The sequence below is a fragment of the Vipera ursinii genome, assembly GCF_947247035.1.
Source record: "Vipera ursinii genome assembly, chromosome: 2".
NCBI lineage: Eukaryota > Metazoa > Chordata > Lepidosauria > Squamata > Viperidae > Vipera > Vipera ursinii.
The window spans coordinates 90,423,957-90,447,410 of NC_139513.1; the positions used below are offsets into that span (position 1 = coordinate 90,423,957).

General features: G+C 38.4%; 2 protein-coding genes across 4 annotated transcripts in view; one reads left to right on the plus strand and one right to left on the minus strand.

The window, feature by feature from the left end:
• Nucleotides 1–8,226, plus strand: part of PDLIM4 (PDZ and LIM domain 4) — an 82,113-nt gene extending 73,887 nt beyond the window's left edge. The window contains exons 4-7 of the mRNA XM_083354398.1: nucleotides 464–642; nucleotides 3,506–3,663; nucleotides 5,901–6,021; nucleotides 6,538–8,226. Coding sequence (XP_083210524.1) covers nucleotides 464–642; nucleotides 3,506–3,663; nucleotides 5,901–6,021; nucleotides 6,538–6,742 — 663 coding nt within the window. The 3' untranslated portion in view covers nucleotides 6,743–8,226. The remainder of the gene's footprint in view (nucleotides 1–463; nucleotides 643–3,505; nucleotides 3,664–5,900; nucleotides 6,022–6,537) is intronic.
• The window catches only part of P4HA2 (prolyl 4-hydroxylase subunit alpha 2), a 343,153-nt gene that overhangs the window by 211,968 nt on the left and 107,731 nt on the right, over nucleotides 1–23,454 (minus strand). The gene's annotated exons all lie outside the window — the stretch shown is intronic.

A 23,454-nucleotide genomic window follows, 5' to 3' on the forward strand; every position in this document is an offset into this window, starting at 1 on the left:
CATAATGTCAGACTATAATGACTGTTTCCTAGTCAAGCTCCCCTTGACTTCACATTAATAGATTACAGAGCTTAAAAACAATAACACTATTATTTTTACAGACATTAAACTGCCATGTTTACCTCTGCCCACCCATACATTTATCTCTTCTTATTTGTCTAGGATCAGAATGTTTCCTCAAAGCTAGATCTAACTTGAATATCTATTTCATTCAACGTAGATACAACACAAGTTAAAACAGACATCATACAGCAGGTGTCTTACACATGTGAAATAAATCTATTTTCTTCTTCCTCAAACAGATCCTCTTGCTGATTCTTTATTCTCCAATTTACAGGCTCCATTAGTATTAAGTAAATATTGTTTGCAGTTGTTGGACCACTTAATGGTAAACTACCATTTACTGAAAGGTGTGGTTTATTCCTGACAAGGGCAACTTATCATGATTTCTTCTTTTGTTTAGGATAATGGACCTACTCTAAACAGGAGACCCCTGGCCTTTTCACCTGGAGGAAGTCCAACAGACAACAAGCAGACCCTAAATTTGCAATATAATAATCCTTCACGTCTGCATGCAAACAACAGTCCAGAGTCTAATTTGCCCTCACAGTTGAGTGGTCTCCATATCACAACTCTCCAAAGGTATAGAAGGGTGCATGACAATGGAATTGCTTTTGGAGATACCTGAATTGAATAAATGAAGTAGGGCTGCTGCATCCGTGCTGTAAAAATGCAGGCAATTGCTAGAGGGCAGTAGAGAGAAAGGGGAAGCTCTCACTTTTCACATCCCTTTAATGGTCATCTGGATATTTTAGTCCAGACACCCAGTACAAAAAGGTAAGTGTGTGTGTGGGGGAAGGGTTTGCACCATTTTTTCCAGATGAAAATCTTCACTCTTTCACACACACTAAAACGACTATGTGCTTCTGTTGGAAGAGCATCCCCACCACCACCACCTAAAATGGATTTAAATACTTGAGAAAATCATTTTAGCACTATTTTCCCAAGTGATTCAGCCAACCATTCAACTATTTTACTAAAAATAAAACTACACTACCTGGGCTCCAGAAATCCAGATGGCCAGTACATGGCAGCAAAATGGAGGAATTTTATCCACCTTTATGCTGTTTAGTAATACGCCAGGTAGGATAGCTTAATTTTTTAAAAAAACATACCACATTGGTTGATATTGTTTCGGAGTTATCTCAAACCCACTTTGTTATAGATTTTAAACTGATTTACAGCTTAGCATGTTATAATAAATGATGATCCGTTCAACAGACCATAGGTAAAAAACAGTGTTTGTGTTCATATATGCTTTATCTATTAGTACACAATTGCTAAAATAGCAGCCTAATACATTTTTTTCAACATAAATTGGCAAAAGAAAAATGAAATTCATGCTGGAACATTCCCATTTGTCCCAGAGGAGCTTTTCAAAAGGCAACTGAGAATTGAAGAAGCTTCTTGAATGAGAAGTGAGACATTTTCAAGGAAAAACCAATCAAGTCCAGTTGCCTTTTGAAAAGCCCCTTTGGGAACCATGACCTAAATAATTGAGAATCTCCATACCCATTTGTAAAGCCATCTAAAAAACATGTGTAATGTTTTTTTATTTATTATTATTTTTCCCCCCTCTGTTCAATTGTGCCAATTCTCGGAGAGAACCTGGACAAGTCTATGCAGTTTGCTTGGGAAGTTTTTCCAGAAATGGTTTGCCATTATCTTCCTTCTAGATGACTGAAGAAAAAAATGACTAGCTTAAGATCACTCAGCTGGCTTTGTGCCTAAGAACTCAGTCTCCAAGTTTCTAGCCTAGTGCCTTAACTATTACACCACACTCTCCCTTTAAATTATATATATGCAGTGCTACAAGGTAATAGTTTTAAATAGGCACAAGGAAGCTGTTAAAAATGGGATGAGGATACATTTTTTGTAATACGTGACTATTTAGGCCTGAGATTTAAACTGGTCTGATCTGCTAGATTAAATTCAGACATCTTGGTTTATACTGTAATAGTAACCCTAAGCTATCAGCTAGATTTAAGCACACAGCACATCAAGTGACCTGCATGGTACATTGTATGAATAACGTAATTTCAAAAGAATAGAAGTTTGGGGCTGGCCATATATTAAGTTAAGATGCTGTATTTTCCAAGTACAAACATACTTTGGTGTTAAATATACACTCTTCTAAAAGCATAATTCCTATCATCTGAAGGACATTACTGTAGACTGCATTTAAATAATTTCTTAGCTGGAGTTTATAAACACGGATCATTTGAGAAATAACAGATCACGGCGGTATCCTTTAATATCATGAATAGAATAATACTAAAATGGAAGGGGTCTAGTTAAAAAATATTTTAGATGTTTTAAATCTATCAAATTAGAATCCATAATTCCTACTGATTCCAGATGCAAATAAACAAGCAATAGGAACTCCACTCTCGCGATGATAAAGGTGAAACCAGGTGAAAAAAATTCAGAGGAATTTCAGCAATTTTGGCTGAAATAGTGGCAATAGAGTCCAGCATTTTTAAGAGTGACCATTCTTGACAGTCATTTCCAAACCCAGTCCATGTTTTTCAGGGACTTTATGTAGTCCAGCACACTGTTGCATCTCTCCCGGGGTTAAGGTTAGGGCTTCAGAATGCATCATTTAAATAAGGCTGAACTGAAATGAACTTCTCTCTCTCTCTCTCTCTCTCTCTCTCTCTCTCTCTCTCTCTCTCTCTCTCTCTCTCTCACACACACACACACACACACACACACACACACACACACAAATTTATAGGTGGCAAAATAGGGAGATCTCTCTAAAGGGACCCAGTATGATGGTATGTGTGACCATTATTTCTGACTTCTTTGCCATATATGTTTGCCATTTACATCAAATTAAACATCAAACGTTAATTCTTTTTCAAATGTACTATAGATTAAATGCAACCCAATCCACAAGGAATCGAATTTATAAGGAGTGAAGGTTTTTTTTTTAAAGTAGTATCCCTGAGACAATGTTTGGCCATAACAAAAAAATAACTCCAGTGCCAAATATTATTCAGTGGTGGGAGGACTTTCAATTCCTTCAGTAATTTAATTTAATGCATTTTTTAAAAATATGATCCATGTGTAACACAGTAATTCAATGAACTGCAGCAGCTGTCTTGCACTTACTGATTAGTCTTAAATATACCGTTCAGTAGCCAGTAGAATGAACTCAGGGGCTCTTTCATTGGCAATTTTTTTTTGCATATAATAGATTGCACATGACCAACCCTCACTCCAGAAACAAGGAAGGGAAACAAATGGTTGAATCCTCATCAGCAGACATAGGACTTGTTTGCCAAAAGTTGCAGTTATCAAGCTCGTGGTTTGATGAAACAGTTCTAGAAAACATTGAGAAAGAAAGTCCTCATCAAAGACTCCTTTTCTTTAATGGACTTTAGGTTGGTACCCCTTCACTTGGCATCAATTGGTTGACCTTCATTTTCTATTCAAATAGTGCGGATCCTCTAAGGTCTCTACCAAGGAACAAAAATGGAATTGACACAGACTCCGATGTGTACAAAATGCTACAAGATCACGAAAGGCCTGTTTCAGAACCTAAGCAATCAGGATCTTTCCGGTATCTGCAAGGCATGTTGGAAGCTGGAGAGAATGGTGAGAAGCATCAAACGTTCCTCTTTTATGCCTACCTTAATGTACGTGCCAGTCTTAGAAACCATATGTACAATGATTCTTCATTAGCTGTTTAGGCTGGATTTGGCATTTCCATCCCCCAATCGTCTCCTTCCCAAGGACCTGGGATAGGCAGACGTTGTTAGATGGTGTTAAAGATATCATCACAGGATATTTTATTTATTTATTTGTATCCTGCCTTTATTATTTTTACAAAGAACTCCAGCTGGCAAACATATCCAATATACCTTCCTCCTCCAAGTTTATTAATATAAGCTGTTCCAAGTAAAGCTGCCTTTTGCAACTGACCGTGGCTTTGTTAACGCCAATGGCGTTCTTCTAGTGCTCCAGTTGTTTTGAGGTTGTGCCCCAACGCGCACATCACTACTGGTATTATTTTTGCTTTTTTTTTGACACAGTTCCACTTCTAAGTGCAGGTCTTTGTATTTTAGTACTGATGTGAGTGGAGAAGAAAAAGGGGAGGAAAAATCAGGAAAACCACCCAGAGTATGTGATTAAAAAGAACAGGGGAAGGGGACACTGACATCAGTATTAGCAAGCAAAGGCTCAAAGCATGCGTGCATAGGCTGTTTAAAAAGCAGAGCACTTAGACTGTGGACATTGGTATCTGCATATCTGTGTATTCATAAGCATTACAGGCTTCATGTATAAAATCTTGTATGTAAAGATTTCTCGAGTTCCCCTTTTTCTGCTTAGTTCAAACTACGTAGTTTTTTTCCCAATAATATAATCCTTAAAAAGAGCCAGTTCCTAACATGCTGTCTTGCTTTTATTACAGACCTTTAAAGGTCTCTCTGATCCTGACATACAGTAAAACAAATAAATCTGGCATGCTAATGCTATAAAAGTGCACTTTAGCAGTGTTATTGCCTTGCTTGATTTCCTTTACATAGCAAGAGGTCATATCTTCCCCCCCCCATCCATAAAGTAAAAATGTTTTCTAAATTAGGGCACATCATCTGTCTTGTGTTTCCTTCATACAGCTCTTTTGTACCAGCTTTTCTTTGTTACTTTTTAAATATCTCTCATACCATTTTCCCCGTGTTTTTTTAAAAATTTCTGGTTTTATCTAGCAAAACAGAACTTCATATGATATTCCCATACTATCTTGCTTTCTTATTCTTATAGTCATGCTAACATTTTAAAATAAACACCTTAAGGTTAATGCTGGTAACCTGTTCCTTAAACTTTATATCATCTGACATATAAGACCTATATTAAGGTAAAGTAAAGGTAAAGGTTCCCCTGCACATGCGTGCTAGTCGTTTCCAACTCTAGGGGCCAGTGCTCATCTCCGTTTCAAAGCCAAAGGGCCAGCGCTTGTCCGAGGACGTCTCCATGGTCATGTGGCCGGCATGACTAGATGCCAAAGGCGGACGGAACGCTGTTACCTTCCCACCGTAGTGGTCCCTATTTTTCTACTTGCATTTTTACATGCTTTCGAACTGCTAGGTTGACAGAAGCTGGGACGAGTAACAGGCGCTCACTCTGTTATGTAGCACTCGGGATTCGACCCGCCAAACTGCCGACCTTCTGAACAACAAGCTCAGTGTCCTAACCCACTGAGCCACTGCGTCCCTTAAGCTCTGTATTAGCTCAGGAAAAAAATCCCTTTAATTTCTAGAGGATTTCCTGCTTTCTGTGAATGCAGCCTTAGGATGTTCCTGTCATCCTGGTGATGAAGGAATATGTGTATACAATAAAGCCAACCCCTTACTTTTGAATTCAAGGAGAAACTACAGGTATTCCTTGAGTTACAGCCCCAACTGAGGCCAAAATTTATGTTGCTAAATGAAACATTTGTTAAGTGAGTTTGCCCCATTTTACAACTTCACTTGTCACAGTTGTTAAGTTAGTAACACGATTGTTAAGTAAACCTGGATTCCCCATTGACTCTGCTTATCAGAAGGTCGCAAAAGGGGATCACATGATCCCCCGGGACACTGCAACCATCATAAATATGAACCAGTTGCCGAGCATCTGAATTTTGATCATGTGACCATGGGGATGCTGCAGTGGTCATAAGTGTGAAAAATGGTCATAAGTCACTTTTTTCTTTGTAACTTTGAATGGTCACTAAATGAAATGTTGTAAGTCGAGGACTGCCTGTATTTAAACAAAGAAGTTTTCATGTCTGAGAACATTCCACACATGCCTTAAATCAATAATACTGAAATGTTGTCTGACCTCCTTGACAGGTGAAAAGTACGACAAAGTGACCAGTCCAAGACACATTAAATCTCCAGTCCCTAAACTGGGTGGAGCCATGTCTGGCTTGCAGGTGCTCCCTGAGTGTACCAGATGCGGTAATGGCATTGTGTAAGTACATGAATCTCCCCAGGAGCCGTAATAGTTTATGTCCTGTTTGGGAAAGCTAGCGAATAAAAGTGCCATCTGTTTCATTTTAAACTCTCATTGTTAGCTTTGGGCCATAAAACCATTGTTATGCGCTGGGTGGAATTATAAGAGCAGGATGGCGTCTGGACTTCTTCTTTCATAGGAAGGCTAATTAAATATGTATTGCAGCTTTAATGCTCATGAATGCTAGTCTCTTGATCCGGAGTACCTGTGTTGTTCCAAAATTTGGTGGGAACTCCGCACAAAAGAGGATTCCCTGATTTCATTGGAATCCAGTTGGCTCAGAGATGTGGAATTAAGGAGCAGCTTGCTTTTGCAGACAGTGAAGGGAAAGCCTCTGAGTCGTTGTCCTAGGGGCCGTGGATGTGCCCAGGTGAAACAGAACTGCTTGGGTTTATGTAACAACTCATGGACCTGAAAGAAATATTAATGGTTTTAATATTTAACTTTCTTATCTTCTCTCCTTCATTCTAACAGTGGCACAATAGTGAAAGCCCGTGACAAGCTCTACCATCCTGAATGCTTCATGTGTGACGACTGTGGCCTCAACCTAAAGCAAAGGGGCTATTTCTTCATTGAGGAACAACTATACTGTGAGACACATGCCAAGGAAAGGGTTAAACCACCAGAAGGATACGACGTGGTAGCTGTTTATCCGAATGCCAAAGTTGAACTTGTCTAAATAGATACTCTTATTTCCCAGCCAGGGCGAAAGGGCTAGAAGAGAGTCAAAAGGGTTAATTCTCAGTAAAATACTTTTCAGAAATCAAATGAATTACCCTTGGGACCTTAGATGGGATAGTACTGGTTGCAGAGAACCTTTGAAAAGAATAATTTCCTTCATTTCTTATAAAACTTCGCTTTTCGGTTGCTGTGCTGTTGATTTTTTTTAAAATGCAAATAATATTTGCTGTTAAGACCATCCAAAATCTATGTAAAAATAGATGCTTTTTAAAAAAGAACTTTTCCATATACAACCAGTATTTCTTTTTTGTCCCCTTTTAAAATAAGGCACTTTAAGAACTGACAGTTTAAAGCATTGCATTAAATTTTACTTTTGTCAATAATATAGATATACGATAAATACTGCTTTGTGGCTTTCAGGGTATAGAACGCTGAGACCATGTTTATTATTATCATTAATATAGCTAGAGACATTCTCTTATAAATCCTTTTTCAAGTGGTGGTGTTATAGTTGCTGCCTATTTGTTATTTTACTTATGTTCAGTACCTAGGAAACAAAAAACGAAAATCTTTTTTGAGTTGAGCTTTACTCCTAGTGGCTTCATACAGAGGCTACCATATCTAAGCTGCAAAAATTTGGACACCCATTAAAAGGTAATGGCAAGCTAGAAAGGTTCTGTGTGTTTTGTGCCCTCTATGGCTGACTGTTTTGCAGCCTAGATGTGGTAGCCTTATTCACGGACGTGGACACTAATTTTTTTGGTAATAATGCAAAAGTCATTTCACACTTTTCCTGTGAAATGTGTGATAAACAACCCCTTTTGGTTGTCCTTGTGACACATGGCAGCATTAGCAGCTGGAACTTTCTGCTGACCTAATACTGCCCTTTAAATTCTCCTAAAGAAAACATTATTGGAAGCCCGTAATTGACTCCGAGCTGGTCAAAGATGATTTGTGTGTTCTCAGGTCCTTCTAGATCATGTGACGCTGACACTTGTATTAAGATTAAGAACTCTCAAATGTAAAATTCTCTGTAAACAAAAATGTATGAATGCATGTACAGCAAAGAATCAGATATAACAGAATCTTTACCTGTGATACCAATGTTCTTTTTTTCCTGTGAGATACCATAATCTCTCTTGCTGTTTGCGTCAAATCACACGGACAGCTATTTCTATTACTTCCTCCTTTGTGTTTAAACCATAAGGTTTTATATTCAAGCCTGAAATATAGAAGTGTTCTCAGATTCAGTTTATTTGAATATTCATCTCTCTGGCAAACATTTCAGTCGATATAAAAGAAATCCAGATAACAACAGGGCAAAGACCACTAAGTTATTTTTTATTTTGAGTTTTCAGAACTGAATGTCCTTGGACATACCTGAAGTCTTTTCATGTTGGAATGAATTGAATGAAATGCAGAAGTGTCCGTACAATTATAGGAAAATTAAGCCTCTTTTCAGGCAAATAGACATAGAAGATAGATAGATGATAGATAGATAGATAGATAGATAGATAGATAGATAGATAGATAGATAGATAGATAGATAGATAGATAGATAGATAGATAGATAGATGATAGATAGATAGATAGATAGATAGACATTTCTTGATAACATAGGATGAAACTTGCCCAGTGTGAAAACTACATTATGCTTTAACAAGTAAAATGTAGCAACAAGGAGGAATAAAAGTATGTACTTTCAGTTAAAACATAGTTCTCTATACCATTAACATACTATCTGTATTCTTAGGGTTCTCATTTAAAGAAGCTTTATCGACTGAGTTTATTTTTTTTTCCTATTTGCAGTTATTTTAAATGTATATACAGTATTAATAATCCATTTAGCCAGCAATCCAGAGGGAGTCTGACCCTGTCAGCCATATAAGCTATAGTAGAAAACACAGAAGCTTTTCCTCCATCTTTTTTTTTCTTTCTTCGCCCTCCACCTGCATAATTTTGTTGTAAAGGACTAGTGAAATTCTCACCCGTGCAAAGCTGCTGATCCCCTGCCCTTGGAAGTGCCTGCAAAATTCCCTTTGGTCGCTTTTTGCCTGCCGCTGCTTGCAGGCAAAATACTGATGATGTCCTTTCAGAAGGACCACTTCTGCTGCATCCTATTTTTAGCCGTCAGTAATAGGGAAGGTATCTCAGCATTGCATTGCTGTTTTGGTTTTTTGGTTTGTTTGTTGTTTTTTTTGCTGACTGATTAAACAGGAATGCCTTTTTTGGTGTATCAGTATAAAACTAGTTAATTAGTTACTAAAGCACTGCGACACTTATCTTCACATTAGCTCTGTTATGCAAGGTTTCTTGTCAGGTGGGAAAACAGCCCTATTTTCAATAGCTCCCAACTCTTAGTTATCACTAGTTTTTATGATTTTCTGACCTAATATTTGCGCTTTTCTCTTCATGGAATCATTTCAGTAAATCCAGGAATATTTATGTGTTATTATAGTTATTAACCAAGCAATACTGTTGTTGTTTCATTTCTTGGTTGCCAAGAGATAACTATTTCTTTTGCGACAGTTGTGAACCTTTGCTCCAACTTGGCTTATTTGTGTTGATCCTTAGAGCCCCATGTATGATTATACTGTTTCGTGGGTTCTAGTTTGAAGTGCTCTGAGGAACGCATATACTATGAGCCTACAATTTTACAAATTGCTGAGTGCCTTTAAATTCAAAATTGGTACCTGATCTCTGGTCCTTGAAATCCAGTTGATAATTCACAACATCTGGTTTTATTGAAGGGTCTTCCCAGTTTATCTCACGTCTCTTTTGTCCTTTCATTATCAAGTGAGTTTGATAAACAAGCAATCTTTCTTGACTTGTATTTAGGATTTTGCCTGTAGGGCGCATTCTAATGAAGCGGCAGACTGCCTGTCCGTGGTCCTTTGCACAAGTGCCTTGAAACAGCCACCATGATTTCCAGATTAGAAATAAAGGTGTTTTTACAAATGTTTCTGGGTGAGCAATTTACCTATATGCCTTGCAACTATTTCTTGAAATCAAAAACTAAATCCAGTCATTATTTTAATCAGATATTTCATTAAATGTACCGTAAGTCTGTTTTTCATTAAAACTTTCTGCTTGGCAAAATTATTTCAAGAATTCACAGTATGAATTCTTTAATACAATTTAAGGAACAAGTATATGTTTCATTGTAATGGCTTAGAATATTCAGGCCTTGATTCTAGTTTTCTTAAAACATTTATCAGTTTAAAAACTGCTAAAGTCGATCCTACCTATCACTTTCCTTATACTTATTTTTTCATTTTGCTAATAGTTATTGCAATAAAGCTGACACCTAAAAGGTGGATATCTCTCTCTATATATATACACATGCTATAATAATCATATAGTTGCTTGGCAATAAAGAATATCTCACAGGGTAGAAAGTAACTTGCAAATAAATGAGCCCAGATATTTATGGATTGAGAAGTGCATCACAAACCTGATATAATCAACTTTTTCTCTTGTGCAGTGAAACACAGGTTTCTGAATATGTTAGGCTGTAGATCAGTTTGCATTGCTTTTGGTTCCCCACTTCAGTTTCATTTCAAAGGCTGTTTTTCACCCTGCAGGAGTCTGCTGTCTACTTCAGATCTGTTATAATAATATTAAAACATGTGGCCCATGCTGGAAATTCATTAGAATTTGAACTGTGAGCATTATAAATTGCATACAACTAATTGTGAATAATTAGTTAATTCAATGATCTATTTCAGGCTTTCCTGTATGCAAATAACTTTACTAGCCAAGGAATGAAATTTTCTTTTTTATATTTTATCTGCATGGAAATTATTAACACTCAGAATTCCTACAAATTTCTCTCTTGCTAGTTTCTTTTCTAAATTGATGATTTGTGCGGTATTGAAATTGGAACCATCTTGCAAAAAAATATGTTGTTATAAATTCATTTCCTTCTAGCTATGCCCCTTATCCTACACACATTTTTGTAGCATATTATTAAAACTGGAATATGGTTTGTTGCCAGTTCAATCAAGGGATAAGACGTTTTTTTATTTGTGCGGATTAACTATTCAATAACAAAAAAGCATTTTAGGAAAACATATTGTGTATGGAGTTTAAATATATTATGAGTCTATCTCATTATCAAATGAATTATGATTTAACTATTTCATCACCACTACTATAGCCTTAGAAGTTTTTTATTATTTCATTCTCTTACATTGCTAGCCATCAGGATCTTGTGACAACTATTTACAAGATTTTCATACCTTTGATCACACATTCATTTCAGCACTGGTATACTTCAACTATAAAAAAGGCAAATTTTGTCACAATGTCCTGTAGTACCAAAGGGGAAACCTACTGAGGTATTTTGATCATGGATCATCCATTGAGAGCAGGGATGACAAGTCCCCTTGTTTTCAATCTTTCAATTCTCATCAGTGTCTCCTCTGGGGGAATCTTCCAAGTCTCTGAGTAGATTTTGAGGAGAAATTGGGAACAAGGCTATAAAATAAAGGTAAAGAAGAAAAAGCTCTATTATGTGACCCAAAATCTACTTGGATGACTTTGAACTTCACTCTTAACATATAGTATACTACTACTAGCAATAGATAAGGTGGAGGGTTTTAAAAAAAATAATACTGGACTGGATCATAACCAGAGTTTCTCTGCAAAGATGTCTTTTAAAACACAAAGAACCACTGAATTTGGTTAAGGTGCCAATGCCTTATCTTACACAAACAGTAGCAACTCTGTGAGGTCCTTGGTGCTCTCTGAGCTTGGTTGTTTTCTTGCAAACTCTAGCACCGAAGATGTTACCTAGTTTGGTAATGAAACGTCTGCAAGAAAACAAACATTAGAGAGCACCAAGGACCCCACAGTTCAGCTGTGAACTACAAATGTTTTCTTCTATTAGTAGAAGTGCCACAAATATAAAAAGACATAGAAGCAAACAGCCATAAGAACATCATAGTATTTTATTTTAGTACAGAACAGACTTTTTCTGAAGCAGAACTGATGCCCATGAGAAGGTATCTACGAATGAAGGAAACACCAAGGGCAAAACATTGTGCGGTGAGAGAAGATAGCCTTCTGCACTGGCCCCACAGATTAAGAAGAGTTTAAGTCCAAAATATCTGGAGGCCCCTAAATCCTACATTCATTGGAGGGAAAGCTGAAAACAGAAGAGGGAGAGGAATAAAATCAGTTTAGCCAAATTAAAAATATCTGTGTTCACCATCTATTCAAGGAACTCAATCATAACTTACTAAATTAAGAGGTTGTTACCGGGCTATGGAACAAATTCTCTCTGGAACTTGGTTTGGTCCCAATCTCTATTTTTAGAAAAGATATTGAGGCATGTCCTTTTAACTTAGCTTTTTATATCTTTAAGGTCACCATATTGCTCACTTTTCTGTCCCTGTGGAACACCAGAAGAGAAGATTCATAAGTCCGGTGAAGGAAAAAAATGACAATTGGTGCTTAATGCTTATTGTTTGCATTGTTCTTTTTGTGTACCATTCGGTAAGAGGCCATTCACCTAATCATGTTTGACACAATTTGTAATTGCAGAAGACACACAAATATATGAGGAAACTGCAATACTTTCCTAACATCAAACTAATGCTGTTAAAGACGACAGCTGGAAAAATTTTGAATATTGTGAAATATGTGAATAATACATGTTGATTTATTCTACGTTAATGTGTGGTCTGGAAAACTTCTTAGACGGGTTGTGGTCTTTCAGAGCTGGCTCCTGGAGGATGCTCTGCTATTTATGGCACAAGTTCACAACTTAAGGCTTCTGGGTGTATAGCTAGAAAGATTGACAGGATAAACTCTTTCATGTACTTATTTATATTTACTGTGTATGAGTGTTCACAATAGGTAAGAATAGCAATTACCTAGCATAAGTGATTGCACAGTAATATACAGTGAGGGAAAAAAGTATTTGATCCCCTGCTGATTTTGTATGTTTGGCCACTGACAAAGAAATGATCAGTCTATAATTGTAATTATAGGTTTATTTTAACAGTGAGAGGCAGAATAACAACAGAAAAATCCAGAAAAACGCATTTCAAAAAAGTTATAAATTGATTTGCATTTTAATGAGTGAAATAAGTATTTGCTCCCCAATCAGCCAGCAAGATTTCTGGCTCTCAGGTGTCTTTTATACAGGTAACAAGCTGAGATTAGGAGTACTCTCTTAAAGGGAGTGCTCCTAATCACAGCTTGTTACCTGTATAAAAGACACCTGTCCACAGAAGCAATCAATGAAATTCCAAACTCTCCATCATGGTCAAGGCCAAAGAGCTGTCCAAGGATGTCAGGGACAAGATTGTTGACCTACACAAGGCTGGAATGAGCTACAAGACTATCGCCAAGCAGCTTGATGGGAAGGTGACAACAGTTGGTGCGATTATTCACAAATGGAAGAAACACAAAAATAACTGTCAATCTCCCTCAGTCTGGGGCTCCATGTAAGATCTCACCTCATGGAGTTTTAATGGTCATGGGAACAGTGAGGAATCAGCCCAGAATTACACGGGAGGATCCTGTCAATGATCTCAAGGCAGCTGGAACCATAGTTACCAAGAAAACAGTTGGTAAGACACCATGCCGTGAAGGACTGAAATCCTGCAGTGCCCGCAAGGTCCCCATGCTCAAGAAAGCACATGTACAGGCCCGTCTGAAGTTTGCTAATGAACATCTGAATGATTCAGAGGAGAACTGGGCAAAAGTATTGTGGTCAGATGAGTCCAAAATCGAGCTCTTTGGCATCAACTCAACTCGCCGTGTTAGGAGGAGGGGGAATGTTGCAAGAACACCATCCCCACCATCAAACATGGAGGTAGAAATATTAAGCTTTAGGGGTGATTTTCTGCTAAGGGGGCAGGACAACTTCACCACATCAAAGGGACGGTGGACGGGGCCATGTACTGTCAAATCTTCGGTGAGAACCTCCTTCCCTCAGCCAGGGCATTGAAAATAGGTCGTGGATGGGGATTCCAGCATGACAATGACCTAAAACAGACAGCCAAGGCAACAAAGGAGTGGCTCAAGAAGAAGCACATTAAGATCCTGGAATGGCCTAGGCAAACTCCAGACCTTAGTCCCATAGAAAATCTGTGGAGGGAGCTGAAGGTTCGAGCTGCCAAATGTCAGCCTTAATGACCTTAATGACCTGGAGAGGATCTGCAAAGAGGAGTGGAACAAAATCACTCCTGAGATGTGCAAACCTAGTGGCCAACTACAGGAAACATCTGACCTCTGTGATTGCGAACAAGGGTTTTGTCACCAAGCACTAAGTCATGTTTTGCGAAGAGGTAAAATACTTATTTCACTAATTAAAATGCAAATCAATTTATAACTTTTTTGAATGCATTTTTCTGTATTTTGTTATTCTTTTTCTCACTGTTAAAATAAACCTACCATTACAATTATAGACTGATCATTTCTTCGTCAGTGGGCAAACGTACAAAATTATCAGGCGATCAAATATTTTTCCCCTCACTGTATCGCTCCAAGTAGATAGCTCCTCCTTATCCAAATCATCTTCTCCTTGGATATGGAAGGGCATGTTCAAATATAAAGTAGGCTAATTAAATCTGGCCTGGTTTGGGTTCTTTTTGCAGAAACATTTGCCCTACAAATCTTGATCTTAGACAAATCTGAATATTTTAAATTAAAAACTGTACAAACAATCCTCAATCACCAAAAGAATTGCAGGGTTCACATAGCCCTGCAGTCAACTTCACTGTGGTTGTAAATATTGTAGATGCCAATCATAGCATGCCAGAATGCCTAAACCTTATAGAATCTGATGTTTAGAACTACAGAATATTTCATTTGAAACCTACAGAGACTGGATGTAACAAAGACGGAAACGTACAGGAGTTAGTTTGCGCTGCTTCAGTTGGCACGCTGAATGAGTCTGATGCCGATTAGATCAGCCTTGGCTGTGGTTCCACATACGTTCATTATTCCATCAACTGAATTACAGAAAACCACTTGCTGATTTGATTACTGTAGTGCGACTTTTGACTGGGGGAAAAAAATACTGGGATTGTGCAAAAGTTTTATTTCATCAGCTACAGTACATTGGCTACCAGTGCATTTTCATATACAATTCATGGTGCTTGTAAGAGCTAAGTGGCTTGTGACTTGATTCCTGTGAGCCTGTCTCCTGTTCCCCCTTTGATCTTGCCTCTCTGTTACAACTGCTCAGTGTACTTAAGTTGTACATGCCTTTACCTTCAGAGACAGAGTTAGCAATGGCCACATCTACCATATGGAGATTCCTATCCCAAGAAATGAGGTGTAAAAAAATGTTCCTTTTCTCCCAGCAAATGAGGACAATTATTTTTAAATCGTCATTTCATTCTGCTGTTGTATAATCTTACTTATCAATGCCTAGTCTGTGTTTGCCTCCTTTTGCTGCCACCTGTAAATTGTTCCTGTGTAGTGTTCCTGAAACTAAAATAATGTTCTTTGGAAGGTATACCTGGCACATTATGCTTGATCTAGAGTGGCTGCATCAGGTTGGCAGCTGCTTAACATGGAATGCTGATTTATTTTTATTTAATTTTATTAATTTACTTGTTAAGCTGGCATCTCCTACCTTTCTTCCAGGAGCTTCAGGAGATTTGTACACATGCAGGCCCCCTCCCGCCCCTTTATATCAATCTTTCCCTTTGTTCACCACATTGTCTGGAGTAGGTTGTGTTGAAAGAGTGACTGCCAAGGTCACCTACTGACTGTGGCTGGAAGTGGACACAAACCTGGCCTTAACCCAACACCCAAGTCCTTAGGACAACATTGGTGAAGAAAAGCCTTACAGTCTTGTATATTATTATTGAGGAAAATTGAAATGTTGATGGATCAGGGCAATCAGCCTGTTAAATAAATCAGGTAAGTCATCACGAGAGTGTGATTTTTTTAATTTCCACTATTACTACAGTCCCGAGGAGATGTAAAAATAATAATGCATACATCTCTCACAGCAGACACAAGTTTTCCACGGGAGAGGAGTAAAGATGCTTGTTCTGGAGCTGCTTCTACTCCCCACCACCACACATACACACATTTTTTTAAATGTAAAACAGGATACCATTTTGCACAGCCAAAATATGTGCAACTGACAGAGTGAATTACACATTGAAAATGTGAAGACATGAAAGGGACAGCTAAAAACCTCATTAGTTCAATATTCCATTCCCATGGTGGCCCATAAGGAGATGCCTCTGGAAAGACGATTAGAACAGTGATACTCTCCTATTTCTCACAGCTGGTAAGAGGCCATTCTGGTGGTCATGAGCAATATCCATTGATAGCCTTACACATCACACTGCAGTAGCAAATTCCATTAGACTATTGTGGGCATCTATTGCGACTGTCCTTAAATATGGATATGTAGGGAAAGTGGTGAATGAGGTTACCAGTTCTTTCTATAATTTTGTAGTTTCCCCCCTTCCAATCCATATAGAATGATCTGAGGCATTCTTGGCATTCTATGAGGGAAATTCAGAAATAAATCTCCATTTGGTTATCAGTGACAGACACAAGCAGATACAGAACTTTTATTATACACATTAGAAAACTACAACATTACATTACTTTTTGACATAATCGCCATTCAAATTGAGGCACTTGTCATAACATCTTACAAGGTTTGAAATTCCTTCGTAGTAGTCGCTCGGCGCCAAATCTGGGCTACTGGGGGGGATGATCAAAAACATCCCAATACAACTGCTTCAAAAGTTCTTGGGTGCATCTACTGGTGTGTGGGCGAGCAACACCACACTGGAAGTGGTGCCATAGAAAATCCCACCAAATGTGAAGATGCCAAAGGAGTACTGCTAGTGAAGTTCATGGAGCGTGGTTCAGCTATCAATTCAGAAGTCTACTGTGAAACGTTACGAAAACTCAGGCAAGCCATCCATAACAAGCGTGGGGGGCATTCTGATTTCCAGTGTGATGTTGGTTCACGATAATGCTCACCCGCACACTGCTAGATGCACCCAAGAACTTTTGAAGCAGTTCTGTTGGGATGTTTTTGATCAACACACATCCCCAGCCCAGATTTTGGTGCCGAGAGACTACTACAAAGGAATAAGACGTTATGACAAGTGCCTCAATTTGAATGGTGTTTATTTTGAAAAGTAACGTAATGTAGTTTTCTAATGTGTATAATAAAAGTTCTGTATCTGTGAATGTCTGTCATTGATAACCAAATGGAGGTTTATTTCTGAATTGCCCTCGTACTAACACATTTACTTCAACATAAACCTTGGGGAATCAGATAATATAATATAAAGAGGGGACATGATAGCGGTATTCCAGTATTCGAGAGGCTACCACAAGGAGAAGGTCAATTTATTTTCCAAAGCACCAGAAGGCAGGACAAGAAACAACAGATGGAAACTAATGAAGGAGAGAAGCCACCTGGAATTAAGGAGAAACTTTCTAACAGTGAGATCAGTTAACCAGTGGAACAGCTTTCCTTCAGACATTGTGGGTGCTTCATCACTCGAGGTTTTTAAGAAGAGACTGGATAGCCACTTGTCTGAAATGATATAGGTTCTCCTGCTTGAGCAGGGGGCTGGACTAGAAGACCTCCAAGGTCCTTTTCAGCTCTGTTCTGGTTCTCATTCTTGATGAAGTGATGACCTCAGTAAGTAAGTGGAATCAATCATCATCAGTACGGAGACAAGGAAGAAAAAGAATTAAAAGATAAAGAGTTTTTGAAGGATAAGAGTTCTTCTTAAGAAAATGATGTCCTAAAGCCAGTAAGAAAGAAGTGATGCCCTAAAGCCAATCTAAATGCAAAATGCAAAGTCAGCATTGATATTAAGGAAAGACCCTTGTCTGCTAATATGAATTTGCTACTCCCAATTCCTGCTGAGTTACAGACTGCTAGGAAAAAAAATGCTCTTTTGAAGACCAACTTTTGAATGGTAGCCATAGTTCTTCCTGAAACACAGGCACCACTATTAGGCAGTGAAGCAACCTCAGGTAGTAAATGCTTTGGGCAAGGAGTACCAGCTCCCATATAACCACTCCTAGCGACCTATGGGATACTCTATTCTATCTCTACTATTTAGTTATAATTGCTTGTAACCTAGTTTAATAGACAGAACAAACAACTAGCACTCTCTTAGTTCTTCATCTCAAACTGTTACATTCCCCTTACTAGTTTTACACAAGCCTTCACTCCCTTAGTTGAAAGAGTCTGGCTTGGTCTATCTAAATGGCAAAAGTGACTCCAGGACAGCAAGGATCCCTTTACATTACACTGAAACCATAACATCTCCCAGCTTGACCTGCAAATATCAATGGCAAAGTATGGAAGTTTGTGGTTGTCATCTTGCAGGACACCAGCCAAACATGTATGCTAGTCTTTGCTAAACTCTGCTGGGATAACTGTCCCCACAGTTCCTCATCTCTATGATTGTTGACCATGTTGTGTGGGAATTTTAATCTCCCCACACATATGGTACAAGACCATGTATTAGGAAAAGCTGAAGTGTAGCATGGGGAAGAAATATGTAAAGGGAAGAAATCTAGAATGTATCTTTTGAAATGGTTTGAGAAGGCTCATGAGTAAATCAATTACATAATCTGCAGGGGGGTTTCAAAATCTGCATGAGGATAATATTTTGACCAGCAGCATTTATAATAGAGAATGGGAGGATGACAAATTGGCTTTGCACACAAGACTTTGCAGTGCGATTCAAAGTGCTGGTAATTACCTTTAAAGCCCTACATGGCTTAGGCCCGGGGTACTTGCAAGACCACCTGCTGCCAATGTCAACCTCCCATCGCCCAGTTCGCTACCACAGAGTCGCCTCCTCAGGGTTCCGTCCGCCAGGCAATGCCGGCTGGTGACCCCTAGGGGGAGAGCCTTCTCTGTGGGCACGTCGACCCTCTGGAATGAACTGCCTCCGGAGCTGCGGATGGCCCCTGACCTTCGATCCTTCCGCCGTGACCTGAAGACATGGTTGTTCCAACAAGCGAGCCTGGACTGACTATGGTTTTTAATTTGGTTTTTATTGTGTTAAATTGTCCCGTATTTCTTATATTCATCGTTTAATTCTTTTTTAATTTTTGTATTTTATGTCTCTTAATTTTATATTGTTGTGAGCCGCCCTGAGTCCTTAGGGAGAAGGGCGGCATATAAATTTAATAAATCCTAATCCTAATCCTATATGCACACCAAAAAAAAAGGCAGAACGTGCAACGTGGTGCTCTTCAGGTTATTTGGATGAAAGCAGTCAAAGTCTGCAGATGCTGTTTTTTGTAATCTTTCTGGAATAGGATTTTTTTAAGCAAACTTAGACTGTGTTTATATAAAGAGGCAGTCTTTGATAAAACCCCTCTTACTTGAAAAATGGTAAGTAAAGTACAAGTATGATATTCAGCAATTTGGAGTTTGTTTATTTAGCTTTCAAACCACAAAGAACCTAAAAATCCATTTGAACTTTTCATGCGTGCTATATATTAAAGATGCTATCTGGAATGTCCAGCATAATGGGACCATGCATCCTAGTCAACGGTCAGTTTTAAAATTATATACCAGCTGTAAAACGCTTGTGTTGCTTGCATAATAAGAGAGTGGAATAAATTCAAGAACCTCAGACAGTAACTAGAAGCTGAGACCAGAGATCCAGGATTGGCTGTTTACCCAGGACTTCTTAAAAGTTCTCATAAAGGCTTATGATCTGTGCCACATCAAAACCAGCTTGTGAATTCACTTTTGTTGAAGCCCTTTCTTGAAGCAATGAGCAGTATTTTGGCTCATCATTGCTACTGCTAGCATAACTTTGGTAAACATTTCAGTTACATTTCCACTCTGATGCTTTCCGGCATGATCTCTTTCCACCCGGGACCCAAGATGAATTGCATCATCCCTGCTTTTGTGCTTTTCCTGAATCCCTTCCCTGCTCTCACAAACCGGTCAATGATTGCAGCAGTTCTTCAGTGGCTAGACATGTTCCACAGAAGACAGGCTGGATTCCTTAGAGGCTCTTCCTGAGCCTCATCTCTGGCTACACCGTGTGGTTTCAGCCTCCCTCTTTGCCAGTTTCCTTCTGCCGATAAATTGTTTCCAACTGTGAGAAATGTGGGGCTATTTCTTTGGCCAACCAAGACTGGAGGCCAAAAAAGGAGTGGTTGGAAGTCAGACTATATCCAGCTTCTCCTGGGAATTGCCAAACAGGGAATATACTAACCTAATGAGTGAAAAAAATAACCACTTTGGCCTTCAAGCCAGATTGCTGTCATAAAGCATTTGTGATATCTGGATCAGTTCTTATTCCTATGCATTAATTTCAGACTCTGCTCTATTTCTAAGGAAGGAAGTGGAGAGAAAGGTTGCTATGAATGTATTGTCAGCATTACAATAATGATTGAGTGGATATGTAGAAGATTAGGCCAGGTTTTTCCCAACTACGTGCTTGATGAACAACATATAATGGCCTGATGGAGTTGTGAACCCACACAGTACAATTTAGCATTCTCTATGAACCATGCTGGTGACCACAACTCTTTTTTTCTTCTTCCCATGTATGTCTGGCACTATAATTATGAAATGGGTGCATATTGAAAAAATATTCAATACGTTCCTGAAGCCTTATTTTTTTTTCATTTTGGATGTTAGGGGTTATGTCTGAATTCAGCATAACAACAGAGTAGTAACAACAGTAGGCTATCATTATATCTACTTTCCACTGCCCCCAAGTAAAGAATGTCTATTTGACTTCTATAGAAAGTAAGGAGTAAGCAAGATAAAGCCTTGGCACCAACTCAATGGTACCCCTATCTTATGAGCAGAGGACCCTTGTTATGCTCAAATGTTTAATGTCCTCCAACATTGAATCTTATAACAAAAGCCTATGACTTAAAATGGAAAAAAGTATATTTGTTTTACAAGTGTCCGGACCAAACCTGAAAGGTTCAAACCATCAGTGTTAGATTTCTCCATGCATTAGATTAAACCAGTTACAAACAATTAACATTATATCACTAAATATGGCAAACAAGACAGCATTTCAAATGAAACAACCCAATCAACTTTGTTTATGCCCAGAAAGATACTTTACATTCTTTTTTTTTTTTATTGAAAAGTTTTAAAAAATACAATTTTCCTTTAAGAAACCCCCCTTCCCCCTCCCTCCTCCCCTCCCTACCTCCCCCCTATCTCCCCCCCTCCCCCTCTCCCTCCTCCCTCCCCTGCCTCCCCCCCTCTACTTCCCCTCCTCCCCCCCTCCCCCCCTCCGACTTCCCAGAGCAAAATACAAGGTATATATCTAAAAAGCAATCATAAACAATCATATACTAACAATTATAAACTCTAAAATCCATCACTCTCTAGCTTATATAGAGTAAACCAATCCTTAACAATACTAAATATATATAAAGAACTAAAATAAAAGAAAACTAGCATCATTCCCATCTATGTTCTTCCACATTTCCCTATTACCTAAACATATTCTCATTTACACATCACAAACACCTATCCCTATTAACCTCTCTAGCCAAAATAGACTATAATAGATAGTTCTTACACAAATTAACCCGCATTAACCCACAAAACTTTCTTCCTCTTCCTCTGTAATAAATTGTCCATTAATTCCAAATTAAAGATTCTGTTACCATACATATCATCCCAAAACTTTTAAAAACGCAACTACCACTTGTCTATAAGTATATTGTGGAAGTTCCATAGATTTCTGCTGGTCTTATTTTTTTGTCTTTTTTGAGCGTTTTAAGGCAACACGCGTCACCCTCTGTTCTCTAATATCATCCAAAAGAGTTGCAGCTTGAACTCCTCCTGTACCCTTCTCGTCTATCTGTCCATCTTCATCCTCTTGATGTTCTCCTTCTCCAGATCCCTCTGCAGCTTCCAGAAGTGTTGATGGGGTTACATTTAAAACATTGTTGTAAAAGTCATGCGCTTGCTTCACATTACCCAAACAGTACCTTTTGCCATCATACATGAAGCTCAACCCAGCTGGGATCTCCCATCTGAACCTTATATCTCTTTGCTTGAGCTCGTGCACAAGAAAAATAAAATCCTTCCTTCTCTTTAAAATCTTTGGAGGAATTTCTTTTAGAACCAAAACTTCTTGACCAGCAATCACAACTTTGGTATCATAGGCAGCTTGTATAACTTCATCTCTAATTTCCCTTTTTACAAGAAGATTAGGCCAGGTTTTTCCCAACTACGTGCTTGATGAACAACATATAATGGCCTGATGGAGTTGTGAACCCACACAGTACAATTTAGCATTCTCTATGAACCATGCTGGTGACCACAACTCTTTTTTTCTTCTTCCCATGTATGTCTGGCACTATAATTATGAAATGGGTGCATATTGAAAAAATATTCAATACGTTCCTGAAGCCTTATTTTTTTTTCATTTTGGATGTTAGGGGTTATGTCTGAATTCAGCATAACAACAGAGTAGTAACAACAGTAGGCTATCATTATATCTACTTTCCACTGCCCCCAAGTAAAGAATGTCTATTTGACTTCTATAGAAAGTAAGGAGTAAGCAAGATAAAGCCTTGGCACCAACTCAATGGTACCCCTATCTTATGAGCAGAGGACCCTTGTTATGCTCAAATGTTTAATGTCCTCCAACATTGAATCTTATAACAAAAGCCTATGACTTAAAATGGAAAAAAGTATATTTGTTTTACAAGTGTCCGGACCAAACCTGAAAGGTTCAAACCATCAGTGTTAGATTTCTCCATGCATTAGATTAAACCAGTTACAAACAATTAACATTATATCACTAAATATGGCAAACAAGACAGCATTTCAAATGAAACAACCCAATCAACTTTGTTTATGCCCAGAAAGATACTTTACATTCTTATTTGACTAGTTACTACATGTTAAAATACACATAGAAGTGCACCTTCTGTTGACAGATGGGTTGGCTTATCTGCCAACCCATGTATCAAATGCCCCTGTATCAAATGCCCCTGTTGAATTCTTGTTCTGTAGTTGACATGTGGGCAAAACTCTGTTGTTATGCTGAATTCAGGCATTTGCTTTTACTGGAATTACAAAAGCATCATTGTCCATGCTTTAACCGTATAGGTTACCTTTTTTTTTTGTAGCAATAACACACACAAAAGGTCAGATGTGATTAGCTCGCTTCTGTTTCCCTCTATTTCCATGCTGTCATGTTGGAAATAACCACTCTATAAACACAAGCTGACCAGAACATGGACTAGGAAGCTATTAACCAGATAGGTGGTCCAAAGAATATAAACAAGTTCGAATTATGGTGGGACATGCATAGCAAAAAAGCATCTGGAACTTAGGGTTGTTTGTTATTGCTCTTTCCTAACATTTTTAGGCAAGTTTCTTATACACCTGTCAGTCATTTAATTGTGAACTGATCATCCCAAAGAGTGTGTTTCATCTCTCACCAAAAAAACCTCTATTGTTCAGATGATTGTTCCCATCCTGCAGAGGTTATTACAAACATAAGTAAGGATTGTTAGCTCTTTTTAACTTTAGCAACACTTTCCTTTTAGAGATGGGAAGAACAGCTTCCCAAGGAGCTGAAAGGGGAGAAGCCTCCTGTGTTGTGGCTATTTTAAGTTCAAACCATTCGTGTCAGGTAGGTTGCCTATGGGCCATTCCTCCAATATATATTTATTATACAGAAGTAGGCACTGTCACAACATTCCATAAATTATGGACACTTTTTAAAACCC